At 41.7% G+C, this 19,339-nt stretch overlaps 1 protein-coding gene across 1 annotated transcript in view; it reads left to right on the forward strand.

Annotated features, from left to right (window-relative positions):
- The window catches only part of MYO1E (myosin IE), a 92,913-nt gene that overhangs the window by 65,633 nt on the left and 7,941 nt on the right, over positions 1 to 19,339 (forward strand). The window contains exons 19-25 of the mRNA XM_056345449.1: positions 3,476 to 3,620; positions 7,588 to 7,702; positions 8,406 to 8,575; positions 9,025 to 9,170; positions 14,155 to 14,301; positions 15,859 to 16,016; positions 16,785 to 16,877. Of these exons, the coding sequence (XP_056201424.1) occupies positions 3,476 to 3,620; positions 7,588 to 7,702; positions 8,406 to 8,575; positions 9,025 to 9,170; positions 14,155 to 14,301; positions 15,859 to 16,016; positions 16,785 to 16,877 (974 nt within the window). The remainder of the gene's footprint in view (positions 1 to 3,475; positions 3,621 to 7,587; positions 7,703 to 8,405; positions 8,576 to 9,024; positions 9,171 to 14,154; positions 14,302 to 15,858; positions 16,017 to 16,784; positions 16,878 to 19,339) is intronic.

Here is a 19,339-nt window from a genome sequence, read left to right on the forward strand (position 1 = left end):
CCTGGAATCTTGAGTGCCTAGCTGCTAGCCTTTAAAACGTTACTGCTCCAGTTCTCCCAACTCTTCTTTCCCAATGACAGAAGATAAGTAAAGAAATACATGCCTGCCATTCAACCATTGCAGTGTGACCAGTAACCTTAGCTTAAATAGCTTGTTATATCCTTCCACTGGTGTTCAGACAGCTGGGAATGGTTACAACTCAAACCACTGCAGCTGCTCACTGACTGAAAGCCAGAGCTCTGTAAGACCAATCCTTTTTTCAGGGTCTTAGGACCAGCTGTTAAGATGATTAACTACCTCCACTAGCTAATGAAATCCTCTTAAATAAGAGCAATTTCAAGATTTGTACAACATTCAGCTTCTGTTTCTCAGAAAATTGAGACATACAGCTAAAGAATTCCCAAACTGGGGCATTAGATTACAAATCAGCCTTTGTTGGAAGTCTGTTGCCTTTGAGAATATAAAACACAAAACCCAATCAGCTGTTGCAAAGGAAGGAGTATAATTAATCAGATGGCACGGAACAAAGCCAATGGTAATACTTCACGATAACACAGAGAATGTTCTAATCATCTAGTAACAGAGAGACCTAAAATATCAGAAAAGTAGGGACTAGATTTTCATTACAGAATAATTTTAAATCCCTTTTTCTTCATGATCTTCAAGCCCAGACATGTAAACGTGAATATGCTTCAGGTTGGATTACTTCACAAAACCATCGCTGAGAGTAACAGTGTATTACACCTAGCCTCCACGGTTCTTGCACACCGATTGTAAGGGCTGTGCAGGTCTAGAAATCTGCACAAAGGCAAGCTACACGGTCCTTCTGGCAGGTGAATAGATTTCTGTACTTCACGTTATATGTGGAGATTCACAGGCAGTCAAACCCATTATTTATGGAATTCATCCGTTTGTTTCGAATCAGTCTTGTTAAATTGAACATTTTTGTTATAAGTAAAACTCTTCCTGCAACCTTTCCATTCACAGTTCGCTAGCATCCAGAACAAGCTCTGTTCTGACACCCTGAGTCAGTGTGAGTAGCAGGGGCTGAGGCATGGGATGGAGAGGAAATGCATGCTCGCACACTTGTTTTCCTTGGGCGTTCCTTGGCAGCTCCATAGAAGTGGAGATTTCTGGGCTGAATAGACTTTTATGTACAACATTTACATTTGCATGCAAAAAGCCACAGTCACTGAAAAGGCCTGTGTGTTTCAAAGCATAACCGATGTGAAAGCTGAACTCCATGCTCCCGTATTTAGACATAGGACATAACTGCTTACTGTGAATTTATAATTATTATTTTTTTTTGGGGGGGGGGGGAGTCATGATTTGAAATTTTCAGAAGCATTTTAAGAACACATTTATTACTTGTGCTGAAATCCTCTGTAAGATCAAATCACACAAGCTTGAAAAATCTAGATATTTGGATAGTGATATAACCAGTTTAAGGGGAAGCATGCACAAGTACATTAGAGGAAAGGGCTGATTCTAAACAGCACAATGATGGAATTGCCACGTTATAAAATTGTGAAACACTTAATTGGTGCATGTTATAGAATAACCTGTTTCTTCTGCCATGTAGACTTGTCACACTAATGAAGCGTATGAAGTTAGAATTTATGAAAAAGGAGAATTTCAAATCTGTTCTTCTTTTGTACCCGAGAGCTTTGCTTGTATTAAAAGGTCTTAAGGCATGGTTTTTCCCCATGCCCTCCTTTATAACTCAGAAGATGTAGGAAAGAATTTGTAACATGCTGAAATGCAGTGTCAGATTCTGTGGTAGCAGTTTCACATGCCTTTATTAACATCAGCTTCTTTACATTCAGACTCTTAGACCCACCTATACAACTATACTGTTGGTGGTACGTGATAAACCTGCAAAAGAGGCTGTTGATTAAATAAGCTGGGAGTCACTTTAACTTAGAGCATCTTACTAGGTTGCATGTATTTATCCCATAATACTGATAAATTACGTAAATATTTAAGTGTACACATTGTCTGTAAACATAGATTATATATGTGTATATATATACATATAATATACTTCTGTATTTAAGATGGCATAAGACCTACTTTGTTACACCATCATGTACCTGAGCATTTGTTAACTAGGACTAATTTGAACATGAAAACATCAGTAGACCCTTTTGAATCCTACTGAATTATTCATAAGTTAGCTTTCTCTTTTCACATACTTGCTATTTAGAGGTGTTTGGGTTTTGTGATACATTCCTTTTTAACTGTTTGCTATTTCTGTTTGCGTGGTACTTGTAATTTAAGTTGCATGACACTGTTTCTGCTTCCTGGCTGGATAACATTTTAGATGGGACAAGAATAAACATTCCCTTAAGGAATTTTCTAACAATTCCTTGTGTGTTTTTGAGAACATCTTATTAGGAGCTGCCTAGATCTTCTCAAGAAACAAGAACTTGGGAATTACAGCAAACTGAACTCCATAGTTTATCACTTTTTTCATTAGTTGAATGTTTTACTAATAAGCATGATTTAGTTTATATAACTCAGTTACACTTAAGGCATTAATAAAAATTGTCACAGTAATAGATTTGGGGGAGAAATTTGTCACAACACATTTAGCTGTTCTCCAGTCTCATTGTCAAAGGAGTCTAAGTAGCTGCTGCTAGAGAAGTTACTTATCCGCGGACATGCCGAGGCAGCTAGAGCCCATCGGTGCTCCTCGGTGGGCAGTGAACAGCGAAACAAGGCAGCTTTGTAATTCAGCCTGGCAGTTCCAAAAGCCCAAATTAAGCCTGAAAAAGCAGACAGTTTAAGTGGGGCTGCAACCTGGCATCAACCTAATTTTCAACACTTAAAGGGAATATCATGAGACAGAAGACTGCTCACCTCTCCCTATCAAAGACGTGTTACTATAGCACTTCCCTAGTCGGTTCCCAGTGTTCCTTCTGGGTAGCACCAGCATCACTATGTCTTCCCTCTTGCACCAGGGGCCAAGCCAAAGGCTTTCTGGGATAACGCCAGGAATAGCTCCTTGCTAAATGCAGACCAGCTGTTGGACAGGTGGGTTAGGAGCATGAGCTGGCTACTTGCTTAGAAACAGAAGAGGCCTTTGTAAGACAGATGAAGGCTGGAGTGGGAAATGGGCCACGTGCTTGGGAACGAACCTAGAGTACCGAGGGTGTAGGTACTTAAATCTGGACCATAAGTCATTGCTGGTAACTAACCTTGTCCTGGACTTAAGGAGATCACGCACAACTGTCTGTAACTAACTACTGCAGTTACCAAATAGTAACCGAGCACCTGGAAATGGGAGACTCCTGGACACTGTTGTCCTCATTGCAGTTGTTTGGTCTTGCTAAACAAGTAATATCTTAATACTGTGCATCTTCCACACTTGGGCTTTTTTTAAGTCCTGCTGAAATTGCCAGCTCTCACCTTGGGGTAATGCTGCCGCTGCTGGTTGCTGTCAGGTTTTAATCTCTTCTCCTTGGTGGTTAAGGTACGCCATTCTGACGAAAGCAACCTGGCCTTCCTGGAAAGGAGAAGAGAAACAAGGCGTGCTCCACCTGCTTCAGTCAGTCAACATGGATCCTGACCAGTACCAGCTTGGGAAATCCAAAGTCTTCATCAAAGCTCCTGAGTCTGTAAGTGTGGCAGAACATGAGTCTTTGTGTATGAAACTGTTGTGCTGCGATAAAAGGCTCAGAAGCCGAGCGTGCCTGCTCAGGTGGGAGAGGCGTAAGAGTGTAAGTCAGGCTGGGCAGGTCTGTCACAGGTGCCTCGAGGCTGTACCGGGGTTCTGGGCACTTACAACCGGCACAGTACAGAAGGACCCTGTGTGATTTTGACACTAATACAAGGACCATCAAATACATCACGAAGAGGAGATAGGATATGAAAATGCTTTGGTGTCACATTGCACATAGTGACGTTCCATCAGAGAATCTGTCATGTGAAGGCACCTCATGGCATGAAGACGTATCTATGACCGTTGGCCCAAGAAAATGGGTCTCCTCGGTACAAGAACTCCTGATAAAAATAGAATAGCCCCCAGTTATAGTAAGGGGGGTATCTTATGCATGATTGAGTAAATCAATGCTCCCAAATGACTGAAATCCCACTCAAAGAGAACATGAGGGAGGCATCAGAAGGCTGGTTTTACCCTGTGGCTGCTAAACTGCACAAAATCTGTTGGAAAAGAATTTTCTAAAGTTGTCAATGAAAAAACCATGCTCTACTCATTGTCATGTATTCCCTATTTATCAGAAGCAACTGGGTTTAGTTTGGTAGCAGTTGAGCATTAGGTGGTTTCTTGGTGCTCTACCTGAAGTTACATATCAAAATAGAACACTTCTATTGCTGCCGTTTTCCTTTGCAGAAACTGTTCTTTTTCTCTGTAGAGCAGCAGTAATTCAGGCAATGACACTGCTGTGCCCAGTCACATGGGAAGATACCTGTTAAAGAGAAAAATAAAACTCTTCTCCAAGTCATAATAGAAATTGTGCGGTTTCTGCCATAAATAGGGTAAGGATTTCTCTGTTTAGGAATAATGAGACTTTACATTCCTGCCATCTGAGACATGTTTCTATAATAAATCATACAGTATTTAAGATGTTATTAGAATTTCTGTAATAAATTAGAATTTCTATAATAAATCATACAGTATTTAAGGTTGTTAGAATACTTAGGTGCACATTGGCAGAGCAGGAAATTCTAGTATAGGATTAATCCTACTTAATTATTGCAAGCAGCACCTTAGCTAGCCGGTTTAATGAAGTGTGAGCTTTATTTGCCTTCCTCTGTAGCACAGGCCATCATTTATTTCTCAAGATTATTGGGGAGTTTGTCTTGCAAATTCAGTGCAGTAGCCTTGGACATTAGCAGATGTCTGATACCTCTTCTTGTGGCGTTACAGTTGTGACTTTTAGTCCTTTACTGACGACCTCAAGTATATTATAGCACGGTGGTGGGTACACATTCTGGTCGAGCATCTATTTGAATTAATACAGACAACCTAGTTGCTTGTAATGACAAGGAACCAGAATTGGTAATTCAAGCAGCATCTTCCAGTTTCGTGTTCATTGTCTTACACTGTAGCAAACCTGATTTTCTTGTTCTCACTGTGAAATGGTTTGGCATCCATGCCATTCATTGCAGTTAGTTACAAAGCAAATACAGTCTCAGTTTGGGAGACAAACAAGCAAAGAAACCAAAATAATTCACGTGATGGCTGTTTTCTTGATGTTATGCTACTTTATAGATAAGTAAATCCAAAATTTTAAAGTATTTGTTGTTTTCACTTTTATGTAATAAATCACATAAGGAACTGTCTTCCCCAGCTGCTGAAATACCCCAGTTTGCACCTCGTAAGAGCACAGATTTTTCAGCAGCCATATCTTAACAAATGTGGTGGGTCTTATTCCTGTTTTGCTCAAAGAAAGAAATGAAATCATCTGCTGGTGTCCGTCATCTGTTTAATAGCCAGGCGGCAAGTGCTGAACCTAAGATGGATGAATCTAACGCCGCTTCACTCTGAAGTGGCCAAAATGTTGAATGTTCTGTACCCCAACATCATGTGCTGTTAGTTGTTTCCAAGAGGGAGTTGTTTTCCAGTGGATGCATGTTCTCTGTCTGACACAGTTTTGTAACACCTGGTTGCATGTACATGCATTTAATGGCACGTCTGTGAGTTTTACCGAGGGATTGTTCTGCAGGTTAACCCGACATGAGGTTGACTGGAAATAGTAAAGCTCTTTTGGGTTGCATTTTGATTTGCTTTGAATTACTGTGTACGTTTTCTTTAAATGAAAAGCCATGAAATCCATTTTTAAACATGTACTAAAAATAGCCTGGGTCTTTGTCATTTTAAGTTGAAAATTCTTCTGTGAGCTGAATATTCTAAAGCTTGATTTATATCTTTTAGTATCAGAGACAGTCATCTAACATTTATATTACTAAAGTATTGGCTAGGATTATGTTACCTTCGAGAAAAATAATTTTTTGATGGGAAATGAGAATTTTTCTTTCTGCCACCAAAGAGAGCGCACCTGTTGTGGTTAATCAGATGAAAAATGCGTGATTTGCTTGGGAGTGTGAGGGGAGGCTTTACAATATATATTTTAGAAAAGAATTTATGCAGTATTTTAATTTTGTAGCTTACAAACCATGTTTTAACTTCCTCAATTGTGACCTTCTACTGCAGGTGATAGACTGTTTTGCCTTGTGATTTTGCGATTAGCATTATTGTTAGAGAAATAACTGGCAAGTGTTCACAAGACACTACATCGGTATTGTTACCGTAACCGGAATTGCTGAAGGGCTTGGTCATGCCCCTGCTGAAGCTGAGCAAGTTTTTGCATCAGGAGTGCTCATGCCTGGGTGCTGAAACCCTATCTAGTGCTCGTGTGTTTGTGAAGAGGTATTTTTTTTCTTTTTAATAAGTTTGCTGTAGATGGAGAATTGCCAATGGAGAAATAAATTTTATGGGTGGCAGAAAGGAGACTTCATTATTTACATTTCCATCAAACACCTGAATAAATAACTGTACAAGAGCAAGTGAGGTTCTGCGGAAATGGTTTGCACTAGATCAAGTTTCCTTTTTAAGATCAATGTGAACGATAGTATTTTTCAAGATTTGCATGGTTTAGGTAGGGCAGCAAATTAAAAAAAAGGATCCTAAAGTCCAGGTTTGCTTCTCGATATACCTGGTTTTACTAATTTTATCTCTTGAAAAAAGCTAGAAGAGAAGTCCTTATGAATATTAAGTACACAGTAAAGGGAAATAATATGCAACAGTCATGTCAGTGGACTGATTTAGTACTTGAATTGTTAGCCAAATGCTTGTGCTTCTGATGACACAAGGAACACATTTTACTAAACTTAAAGTATCTAAAATGCTATAAGTGAAATATGCTGTATCCTACGTAATGGTGAAGTTGTTCTAATGCATTACATTTACATATATTTTAGCGGGACCTGGGAAATTGTCAAAAAAGGAGATGCACCTTCTACTTCTGTTTTGATAAATCGGCATTTTCTCTTGAATTCTGACAACTTTTTAGATGTGAAAATCTTATTATGTCATACTGAAATACAAGGCCATGGTTGTAAATCCTGCAGCTGACAAACTTTGCTGCTAGGAAAGAATGGAGCCAGTGGGCATGAGAGTATGAAATTCAGACAGGGAAGAAATCTGCGTGTGAATAGTATGTGATTTTACACATTGCACCGATCCCCATAGACAAGGTAGCATTCTGACAAGAGAAAGAGGGATTTTTGGAGAATGTGAAGATGGAGGCTAGATGGATGCCCACTGGAGAACCTTGAGTTGCACCAGGAGAATATTTCAGGGAGGATCCGTATTACTCTTCCTTCATCATTGGTTATCAAGATTAATGGATAGGCTGGTAAAAGCCAGAACCACTCAAGCATTAGAGATTTCTTCCAGAAAAGGTTACCTTAACGTTCTGGTCTCGGCTACCATAGTTTTGGCAGAGACACCAGCCTTGATCTATAGTGAAATACACTGGGCAGCTGTTGAAAGTGGAATACAGCTTTTTCTTGGAACTTTTCACATAAAATGACCCACCCTGCTGTCTCTCTGTACTGCAGCTATTTTTGTTAGAAGAGATGAGAGAGAGGAAGTATGATGGGTATGCCAGGGCCATCCAGAAGGCATGGAGGAAGTATGTGGCCAGGAAAAAATATGTACAGATGAGAGAAGAAGGTAAGTCATAACTTCTGATGACAGGTGTTTCACACATGGTTCCACAGACAGAAAGAGTGCCACAAGAGAGGAAGGAGAAATCTCCCTCTCTACAGAACAAACTGTTGCATTGCAGATAATTGTCTGTGAATGTCTCCAAATTGTTGGACCCCCACCACTGCTGAGGCTGGCTGCTCTGCATGCATGGATTTCTTGGACAACCCAGTGTTCTGCTCTCAAAGCCAGACTGAGTAGGACAGAGATCAGAGATGTTCTGGGGTAGTGAAAAATAAGTAGCTTCCCACAGTTATCTAGGACCTAGATACAGTTCTGTAGATGATGCAAATCCATCCAGGGACCGTAATGCTCAGTTGCATGTGTGACCTGGCTGACGTTAAGGCACAACGTTCTGAGTTTTCTTAGTAGAGTTAATCTATTTTCCAGCAATGAATGAGTGAGAAATTGCTTAGTTCCAGAAGCGCTCCTGATTCATCAGAACTGTTGAGCTTGCCATCAGTGTATTTCATTGGAAATGGATTTAATAATCACATGGATCCTTATGCAAAGGATTAGTAGCAGTGCTTCACTATTTTTTCCATATTATAAATAATTTGGTTATCACTTCTTCCCAAAAAGTTCTGCTTGAAACAGTTAGCTCTTTCAGATCACGAGTTGAGAAAATTTAGTAAGTGCTATTAATCAATGTTTATTTTTGATATTTAAGCATCAGATCTATTGCTGAACAAGAAAGAAAGACGACGGAACAGCATTAACAGGAATTTTGTGGGAGATTACATAGGCATGGAGGACCATCCAGAGCTACGCCAGTTTGTGGGCAAACGGGAGAAGATTGATTTTGCAGACACCGTAACTAAATATGATAGACGGTTTAAGGTATGTTTGAGAGCAACAACCACTGATGATTAGTTCTGCTAGGGAGTTACAGATTTCTACCATCCTTTAACAGAAACTCCACCACGTCAGTGTCCTACCATCTAGGATACCAGCTTGGAGAAAAATGACTTAAAAGACCCATAGGGAAGCAGTCACCGCGTGCGGTCAGAACATGGCCATTAGCAAACCTGTTGTCTCAGGATGAGGACTTCATGGGACTTGCTGGGCACAAAGCGATGTTAGGAAATGGAAAACAAAGCTACTTCTCTGTCCTATGCAGTCTGACTCTAGGGTCTTGCGATTAATCACATCAGTATTTTTTTTCCCTTGAGCCAAAGACTGACAGTATTGCCCCAGATCACAGTACATTCTGCTTTTGGAACAGCACCGCGACGTTAGTGCATTGATCTTTGCATAGCTGTGTATTTTCAAACAATTTTGTGTTTCAGAGCGTGAAGCGGGATCTTGTCCTCACTCCAAAGTGCATATACCTGATCGGGCGTGAGAAGATAAAGCAGGGTCCAGAGAAAGGACAAGTGAAGGAAGTCTTAAAGCGAAGGATGGAAGTGGAGAGAATTCTTTCTGTTTCTCTAAGGTCAGTACCGTGGAAATATCTTTCCATTGACAGATAAATTTGTGTAGGACAGGGGAAATAAGTTGATTGATGGAGGGTGAATTTCGTAAGCTGTATTAATTGAATCTTGTAAACAAAGAAAGATGAAGCCTTATTTTCACTCCCAGCCCTGGTAAGTATGTTATAGCAATGGATGTTTAAGGACAGAACACAAACGTTTTCCAACTAGTCGTTAAAATGTTTCACTTACACCAGGTCTGGCCTACCTTAAAGTGTATTCTGTCCAGCGTATATTCACCACGCACAAGCAGGGTCTAGTAAGTTTTGGCTCAAGCTTGTATCCCAGAAATAATTCTTACTTACAGAAGTACACCTTGTACATATCCGCTGCTCCCTGAAGGGGTGTTCTCTCTCTGGTGAGCTACTAAAACCTTTATTTCTAGTTGGATTTCACCTTGCTTCTGCTGACTGACTGTCAGGCTAATCCCAGATTGCAGGAAGTTTCCGAGGTGTCCACACAGGGCTGAGAAACCCAGTTAGGTCAGCGACAACTGGAGAACAGGGAGAAACTGCCCACAAGCCCCGTGGATTCTGGCATGTATTGTTTCACCCCTTGGAAGAGGAGTGAACAGTGTCTCTGGATACCTCTGCATTTGTTACTGCAGTTTATTGGAGCTGGTAGAGGATTGTAATTTAATACAAAAAAATACCAATCCAGGGCAACAAGTCTACTCTAAATATTGAAATAAATGACTATTTTGACACAACACAAGTCTACACTTGAGTGCTGTGTATTGATAGTAACCACGAAGGTTTTTTAGTATATGCTTATAAAACCTTCCCATTAGCATAGCCAGCAGTCTTCTCACAGGCATTATCCAGGACTTAAAACCAGCAGATTTCACATTTTTGCAGAATTTTTCACAGCCATTTCAAGACTAGGGAAAGGTCTGCAAGCTGTGTCTGCTGCCAGTGCTGTTTTCAAAACCTGTGGTTTATTTATCATACGTCTTTGTAATGGAAGTCGCAACAGAACAACTGTAGTGGATCCGTAATGAGTGGAACCTGTCGTCTTTGTTGTGCGCCAGGTTTGGACGGTGCCCTTTGCAAACCCTGAGCAGGTTGCAGCCAGACACGCTGGAAGGATGGAAGGCTGCTACCCTCCTCTCACAGGAGCTGACAGTTACAGGGAACCTTCTGAGCCAAACCTGAATGCCTTTAGTTCAGAGGAAATCTGTTACATTATGTCTGATAATGTTTTGGACTTAGCTTATTGATTTTGCTTTGTTGTCCAAAGCATTGGGGTTTGTATATGCTAAAAGTAGGTTCAGAATTATAAGCTATCAAACTGTCCAGGTGTTCCTCCAAAACCAAACCCTAAAGAACCTAGTGGGGCAAGAGGGCTTTTCCCTGTTACCATATTACTGTGGTTCTGAGTTCAAAATGGGTCTTCTTCAAGGAATCCCTTAACTCTCTATTGAAGTGGCTCAGTAGTAGTACAACACTGGCTGCAGAGGCTGTAAAAGTTACCGCTTCTCTTGAATCTGAGGTATCTCTCAGTGATGAAAGCCAGCGCTTGTAATATTTAACAGTCTTCAAATAGTAAAAACAGAGTGAAACCTTTATTTGGTACATGTATTACCTACTATGTAGTTTTTTGGGGAAAAAAACCCGCAACAAAAACCCCCAAACAGTTTTTCAGATGTCAGGCTCAAAGTGAAAATTGTATGAGCTCTAACTTGCATTCTGTCATGTGTTTTCAAAAGAAAGGTTCATTGTCCCTATATATTTTTTTTTATATATATATATATATTCTATAACTCTAAGATAGTTGATTTCTGATTAGTTTTGAAGTGAATCTCAACCCTCTGCACTGGAAGAAAATAATTGCAGTAACATTCTTCATGAGCTTATCCAGAATGGCTTTAGCTCTATTCTGTATTGCAGAACAGAGCCTCAAAGTTCTGTAAGTTCCAATTCTTATTTGTACTATTTTACATGCAGTATTCAATTTTAACTAAATCATTACAGAATAAAATTATTTTAAACAGAAAGGGGAGAGAGTATAACTGGATTCTTGCATCACATTCTAAACAATCTCTCTCAAGAAACCCCTGTGCAATTTATCGATGTAGCTTGTATCAATACACTTATGCATAGTAAAGGCAGATTAATTAGCATTATTGACATGTATGAACAGCAACTAACACTACATAACAAGTTAAATTACTGAAGGAGGTGCACTTTAAATTGCAAAATGCCCAACTTGGAATTTAGTCAGGGTACCAAGACTGGCAACTTATACTCTCATGGAAACGTTCTTGTGCTTTTAGGAACAATAAGTAACTGAGCTTTATAACTATCTGATAAGGAGCGACATCCTAACAGCGTCGTGAAGTCAGACTCTGCTAAATCAGCAAAAACAGGACCACTGACGGGATAATAGTTGCTGTAGGTCTTGAGCTTTTCCTGTACATCTCATTCAGAACCTGGCTGAGGCCCCAGATTTGCCTGACGATAGGAAAGGGGGGCGATGCTCTTACTCTGCTTTTACAGGTTTTGTATTGCCATTTTGAACGCTAATGAGGTATGTTTGTAGGTTCATACGCTCTTTTTCAAATTATGGGGAATATTCCAGAATTTGAAAGGAGGTTATGGAGTGCACAGGTAGGCAGACGTGTAGAACAGGTAGCGGTACGACTCATCCTTCACCTCGTGGGTCAGAATTGTATTTTAATACCAACAGTCAAGAGCACCTCTAGCAGTACTATGAGGCTGTCTTTAATTCTGCGTAAAAAGGTACTTACAGTCTGTAGAGGGAATTGTAGCCTTCAGTCACCAGATGGAAGGTGGGGGTCAGAAGTTGGCTCTGCCTCCCCCTTTCAGATGTACAGTCGACAGCCAGGCAGGGCAGCTGGCAGAGAAGGGGATGAGCGTGCTCAGAGCAGAAAGCTATTGATTGCTAGGTAATTAGGATCAGAAAACGGTGATGAGGGCAAATAAACCTAATTTTATCTCTGAGGGTGGAGGCTTTTTTTTTCCCCCGCCCTGAGCTGAATATTCTTTGAATTCCTTATGTGTTGTAATGAATTTACTTTTGGAATTACTCTGAAATGATGGAGCAATACATGCATAAGGTTTAGGTAAGGTATCGGTGCCTCCTTCCTGTGGTGTATTGCTATGCAAAGCATTGAAAGCTCTTTCTTAGTGACAGGTATGGCACTTTGGCTGGCGCTGCACCTGGCTGCCCAAGCCACCTGCCTGGCTTTCCACAGCCCTCCCCACCGCAGTGCAGCCCCTTGCACTTCAGAGTCACACACGCCGTTTCTTAGGAAAAACAATGAAAACTTGTAATGAATGTTAATTCTAAATCCAACAAGATTTGTAAGGTCTAAATTTCTCTAGAGAAAAATGCAAACTGTGAGTGCCTTCTTCATGAGTAGGTGATATCTAACATATTGGAATAAATTGCTATTATAAAATAGGATTTTGTGATATTAGTAGTAGTAGCAGCAGCAGATTGACCCCCAGCATTGACAAAAAAGCAGAGCAGCTTTGCCTTCAGACTCCCTGCTGCGGACTAAACAGCCATGAAAAGGAGCCACACATTTTCTGCCCGGAGGACTTAACAGTATCTAACTAATGCTGCTTTCCTCCGTGGGTCTGCTCCGTTTGGTGCAGTGCCACACGGGTGATGCGGTGGTTGCTTCGTGAGAAGGTTCTCAGTTCCCAGCTTTGCACAGCTGTCAGAGCTCCTGTGCTGCCTCTCCTCCCAGCCACAGTTTTCTACGCTGGCTACTGCTCAGGTAGCTGCACGGGGACATGGATAAGACCTTGAAAAGCGAGGGAAGCAGAAAATTATTCTACCAGGAAAGGGCAGGAGATGGATTGTAGCGCGGGGGAAGGAACAGAAAACGTGTGTGAATAAAAAGAGGGAGGGGCAGAGGGAAGGCTGCCCCTTCTGACAGCACAACAATGGTAATTTGATTTAAACTGGTTATGAAATCACACATGAAATTTAGAGGTTTCTTATCACTTCTAGTCCCCTCCCTCTGTGGTGACTCTGCCGCTATTGTCTTGTGTCTGATGTAGCATTGTGCTCCCATGCAGTGACCTGGTTCCGTAAGGTCGTCCAGGACCGGCTGCAAGGTGCAGTTAGTGTGCTGTGGGAGCAGCACGTGGAACCAGAGCATCCTGTGGCTGCTTCTGTGCTATTCCAGTCAGGAAGTAAGAGGGGAACCCACGGCTTCCATATTTTCAGGTCTTAGAGTTTTATTTGGAAAGCTTTGTTAATACCTCTTTGTAGAAAGGATGCAGAAGCAGGCAGGCACTGGTGTAGCTGTAGCTCAGAAGTATGCCAGCGGGCTGTTGGAAGGAAGGAGGCTACACGTACAAACAAATGACAAGCATGCTGGAACAGTGGCAATCTTGGCTGGGACGTGGCATAACTGCTTTTACTGTGGGGAGTCTGGAAGGGCAGAAGTCAGCCTTGCAAACGACCGAGGTGGATGTCGTTTTCTGTGCTTGGCAGCATCTTCAGCAGGTGCAGACAGGAATCGATCCCAATGTGGCAATGGAACCCAGCCGGTGGGTTTTCTACTGTGTTAAACCAAGCTAAAGCTTCCAGCTCTTACTCCAGATTTACCTGCTTGGGTTTCAGTGTTCAGTAACCTTCAAGTTGCCAATTTGCCTCTAATCACAAGTTTTGCCATTATTGAAGAGGGAACTTTAACAGCACATGTTCTTTTACTAACAGCAATTACTGAAAAATGACTGCCTAGTATACCTGTCCTTCAAGAAGGATTGTTTCACATGCTCCATTATGAAGTCCTGAAAAAACCTCAAACCTGTTCTCAGAAAGCAAGCCTCTGTAATTAATACTGCTTGGAATTTCTTATGTTTTTAAAAAATTAACCATGACTGCTCTGCAAATGTCATTATAATGCTGGCTGTATTTGCTGATGAAATCTTAGTATGAATGGTATATGCTCTGATTTCTTTCCAGCACAATGCAGGATGACATTTTCATTCTACATGAACAGGAATATGATAGTTTGCTTGAATCAGTCTTCAAAACGGAGTTTTTAAGCCTCTTATCAAAACGATATGAAGAGAAAACACAAAGGAAACTACCTCTGAAGTTTAGCAATACGTGAGTTATGGCTTTTTTCAATGGGCTTTTAAGAATAAATAGTTTTGTTCTTGCTGCTAAGGCAAATGGGTGCGTGCTAGGTGTTGAGCTGCTGACGCTGTGCTTTGTTTGAAAATAGTAAGAGGCAGCACAGTGTAAAAATCTCTGTATGTGCAAGGAGACCAGACTCTCTGATTAGCTCGTCGGAGTAGTATGTTAGGATTGTACCGGGGCCGCTTTCCACTGCCTGTGCATAGGAGGGTTGCCTTCATGCTACTGAAGAAGGGGCTGCAGCTTTGTGCTGGAGAGCAGCTGGGTGCCAGCAGAGCTGTGCCCCCCCAGCAAGGGCCGCACGATGGATGTGCAAGCAAGCACCCCGTCTGTGCTGGCTGCTCTTCCCCTCTTCCTTAGCCTTGACCGAGGTGTGGATGCAGCACAGCGAAGAGCTTGAAAGACAATGCTGGAGCCATAATGTAACAACCTGGAATTCTGAAGTCTATTGTGGGGACAGAGGACTGCAGGGTGAAAGGATAATTCTAAAGGAGCCTCATCAAGTAAATGATCTGGGGAACAATTTTTAGAAACAAGCTTGAAAAGCTACAGAGAGTTTGATGTGCATTTTAGCTGTAAGGACATGCTGGAAACTATCCCGACAAACATGGACTTCTGTTAATACTCCTACCTGTTAAGATTAGCAACAACAGGCCTTGGATTTGTATGTTCATGTGATTTCCTTAAAAAACCTGGAAGAATTATAAAAGGGAACATGAGATGATTATTTTGGAAAGGGTGTAGGAGGGCAACAGAAGTGTGGAACATTCCTGTAGTACAATACTCCTGTACACAGGGACTCCAAAGCCAGTACCGGGAGTAAATTTTTTGTTCGTGTAAGATGTAATGTATTATACTTCGGGGTCTTGCCCAAAAACCAAACCCTAATTTCCTTAGCTTATATCCCAGTACAGTTCAGAGCAGATGAATAGTGTGGAAGTGCTGGGGAAGAACAGATACGTGTGTTGTGTGCACGAGCACACGTGGGAAAAAATTTAAATTGGAAAGATTGAGGGATGTGTATACAAAACTGTTTACTCCCAGCACATGACCAAAGCCCACTCCTGAAGCATATATTGCCATGTATATACATATATATGTATAGATATACATCTAATGGGATATACAGAGAATGTTTAGGAATGGAGCACTTCACCTTGCTTCAGCAGAACCTGCTGCAGAGGCAGTCACATCCGAAGGCAGGCATAGATCTTTTACTCAGATCTTTGTGCATTTTTCTTCAAAACTCACTCTCCATCCTCTGCAGGGCATCTTAAACCACCTTTGAGCAGCTCTACCAGGAAGTTTAAAATGTCAATTAAGAACAACACTTAAAAAAGCATGAAAAAAAAGAGATTTTATTAGGTGGTTTATGTCAGCTAATCACTCGGGGAATACAAATTCTCGATCTAAGCTTTTTTCTAATACATTTCTAAGTTACCTGGTGCCAAGTGATACTGTCCTGATTTCACACGGAAATGCTTTCTGGTGTTTTTTTTTCTGTTGTTGTTCATGTGCTTACATTAGACTTGAAGTGAAGCTGAAAAAGGAGAGCTGGGGGCCCTGGAGCAGTGGTGGGTCTCGACAAGTGCAGTTTATGCAAGGCCAAGGAGATATAGCCATTCTCAAGCCAAGCAATAAAGTGCTGCAGATCAGCATCGGACCGGGGCTACCAAAGAATTCCCGTAAGAATGGTTGACTCTCTCCTTGCTCACCTCTGGACTCAGCATGTTCTTTATTATTTCTCTGTAACACTTAAAATTTATAACGTGGGTGGTCTTCTAATGACGCAGCAGAATTCCTTGCTGCTCTAGTCGTGCTGGAATTTTGTTACTTTCACTATATACCCACTGTTCCTGAAATGTCTGAAATGCTTTGCCCTGCAGTGAAAGAAATGAGGGCATTTAATCATGTGACGTAGTGCAGATGGCACAATTAGCCAAGCATTTTAGGGAAGCCTTTCGCTCCGCTCTGAGCTCCCGCAGTCCCCACAGTCTCGCTGCTGCACACAGGGCTGCACCAGGACGGGGCGGGTTGCAATATGACGGCAGGGAGCCTCTGTGTATCACCAAATCTGACCGAGCTGCGAATGTATCAGCCTCTCTGCTTTCGTGTCCTACCTTCTTCTCATACCAATTGCTGATCAGGAACAGTACAGTGAGAGGTACTGCTGTGCCAGCTATATGTGGAACCGTAACAAAGTTCAAAGCTAATGGTCTTTTGGGCCTCATGGTGTCTTGGGACAGCTTTATTTTATGTTCTGGGGCTGGACCGGATCATAAAAGGGAGAATATTTCTAGGTCATCCTTGTTGTGCCTAAAGCTGTAGAGAACAAGCTGGCCAGCACGGCAGGAGTCAGAGTCTGATCACAGAGCAGGGGTCTGGCAGCCAGCCAGCCGTACCTAATTACTGTAATTGTGAAAGGGTAACAACACCTTGCTGGTTTCTTTTAGGTCCTACTAGACGGAACCTTACCCAAAGTAGAGGGTATTCCAACAGGTCTCAAAGTCAGACTTACCCCATGAGAGCCGCGCCACCTCCTCCTGGTAAGTCCCCTCAGCCTCAGGCAAAAACAAAGGGCCACATTCAGGCCACTTAGTTTGCTCTTGCCATCTGGTAATTTTTACCCATTAAAAAAATCATAGTAAAGGTTTAAAATCCTCTTTGAAAGATCCTGTCTGGAAAACATACATGGTAGGCAGTTTAGGAAGTGTACTGTTGGAGGCTGCAGGCCATCAGCCAGCTGTCCCAGCAGAGCTGTCCTGGTTATTGGGGATGCTGGCACGTTCAGCCACGTTGTATGAAACGCTGAATCTAAAACTAACCCTGTAGCCTTCTGCACTTCCCCGTCATGGGTAAAAGCTACGCACTTACCAAGCCGTAGATTCTGCTCTGCCGTGAAATTGCTGTCAGTGCCGTGTTTGTGTTTCATTGTCCCACCGTTAGCTAACAACTCGTGTGTGCCGGGGGCTGAAATGTACCCCCGGTGCCGGCAAGCAGCATGGCTTTTTCTGCACGGGATTGATGTCATTAGGGTGTTTCACTTCTGCCCTTGAGAGATATGATTAATTTAGCCTGTGAACTCAGAGAGAAAACAATATTCCATTGACCCAACATTTCCCAAGTGGGTTTTTTTTTTTCACTTACACTCCCAGAGTACTTTTTTTAACAAAGGGTTCTCTTTCAGTCAGCTGCTGTTTGTTGAGAAGCACAATGCTAATGGTGTAAGTTGGGTGTGCAACCAGTCTTAGTCACCAGATTAACTAGAAAATTCCCAATTCTCATAGCTGTTATGAGTCAAACTCAGGACTGCATGATCTGCAAGAGCTGCTTGTAGTAAATTGGGCAATTACAGTAGTTAAAGTGAACCTGCCTGCAAACACAAGAGTAAATACTCATACAGAGCGAGTTAAAGGAAGGAAAGGCTGATCTAATACTTTCAGAAGCTCTTTCAGCAGTTCCACAGCTACCTGAAAAAGACAGAAGCATTGGCTGAAGAAGCTTTGTGCCCGCAGCCCAAACCCAAACTTGCCTCACGTGGGTGAGGTAGTTTGGATGTGGATTTGCACACAAGTCCAGGTCAGCGGTGGATGCCCGTGCTTGCCGTAGGGCCTCTGACCATTTATCCCCCAGTGCTTATGACACTTCTGAGCGGACACATCAACAGAGAGTCCAAATTGACATGTAACATGGTTGTAGCATTTTTGTGGGTTGGTTGGTTGGGTTTTTTCCTCCTTCTAAATTCAAACTCCTCTTTAAAGTAGCCAGTTATAGCTGGAAAAATAAGATTGACGATAGGTATTACAAAAGAATTCCAGTTAGACTGTCCAGACTTTCAAGGAGTGTGATTTGGGCACATTCCTCCTTGAAAGTCACAAACAATTCTCTCTATCCTGCTCTCCCAACACGGGGAAGTTACACTGTTGTCCTTCAGCATTTGAAAGGTGTTCTGCTGTTTTCACATCCGTTTTGAAATTAATGCACCAGTAGCTGAACAAACTGTTCTGTATATGTTCAGGATAAAACAAACCTTCGTTTATATTACCATAATGTATGTGCCATACTAGCTTGGGTCCCAAAGTGAGTTTTATGTACAAGTTATGACTACTTAAGCTCTGCCACACTATCAAGAGAGTATCAGAAGCAACGAGCAGCTGGTGGATGCAGTAAGGCTTTTCCCAGTGCCATGATGATGAATTCTCCTCTCTGCACAGCTATTCATTCTGCTAATTTTCAACAGGCATAATCATAATGGAAAAAGGAGAGCATCACTTGCAGCATTAAGCAATCTAATTTCTGATGTAACTATAGCTCCCATTTTATTCAGTAGGGGTTTTAGGAATGTAAAACATGTTGAATTGAGCTCCTTAGGCCCTGACATCCAAGAGGCTCAGACATGGGGGGGGGGCGGGTATTTCACATTCAAATTAAAGCCATAATTATTTAAATGCATTTACCCTTGTCATCACCTAGAAAACTCAAACTCCTTTTGAGCTATCAAAGTAGCAAGGCTTTTTTTAAAAAAAAAACCACCCCACACCATTACAAAAAAACCCCCACACACTGAAAAACCAACCTTGCTTGTGAAAATATACAAATATTTGCAGCAACTTAAAAACCAGTCTACCCAGTATTCAGGGAGTTGGGCAGAATTTGAACTTAAAAAGAGGCCCCCAGCAATTCTAGCTAGCTTTAGATTAACCCATATCCGGATAAAATTTTATTTGCAGTGTTTTAAACAGAGGTGTGATGATTACATGCTAGCTAACATTAATAAGGTCGAATTCAGCTGGGAGCTAATCCTCTTGCTTGTTTGTAGCATTCAGGGCACATGTTTCAAACATGAAGCCAAAATAGATCGCCAGCAGACCCAAAACTGCGTGTAAATCAAACTTGCAAGATTTCAACATTGTTTTGTTTTCAGGTTCCTTGATAGCTCACTGACACAAAGGAAAAGTTACCTTTCTTGAGCAGTAGTTCAGACTGCACGCGTTCACACTTTTATTTA

The sequence above is a fragment of the Falco biarmicus genome, chromosome 7 (genome assembly GCF_023638135.1).
Source record: "Falco biarmicus isolate bFalBia1 chromosome 7, bFalBia1.pri, whole genome shotgun sequence".
Classification (NCBI taxonomy): domain Eukaryota; kingdom Metazoa; phylum Chordata; class Aves; order Falconiformes; family Falconidae; genus Falco; species Falco biarmicus.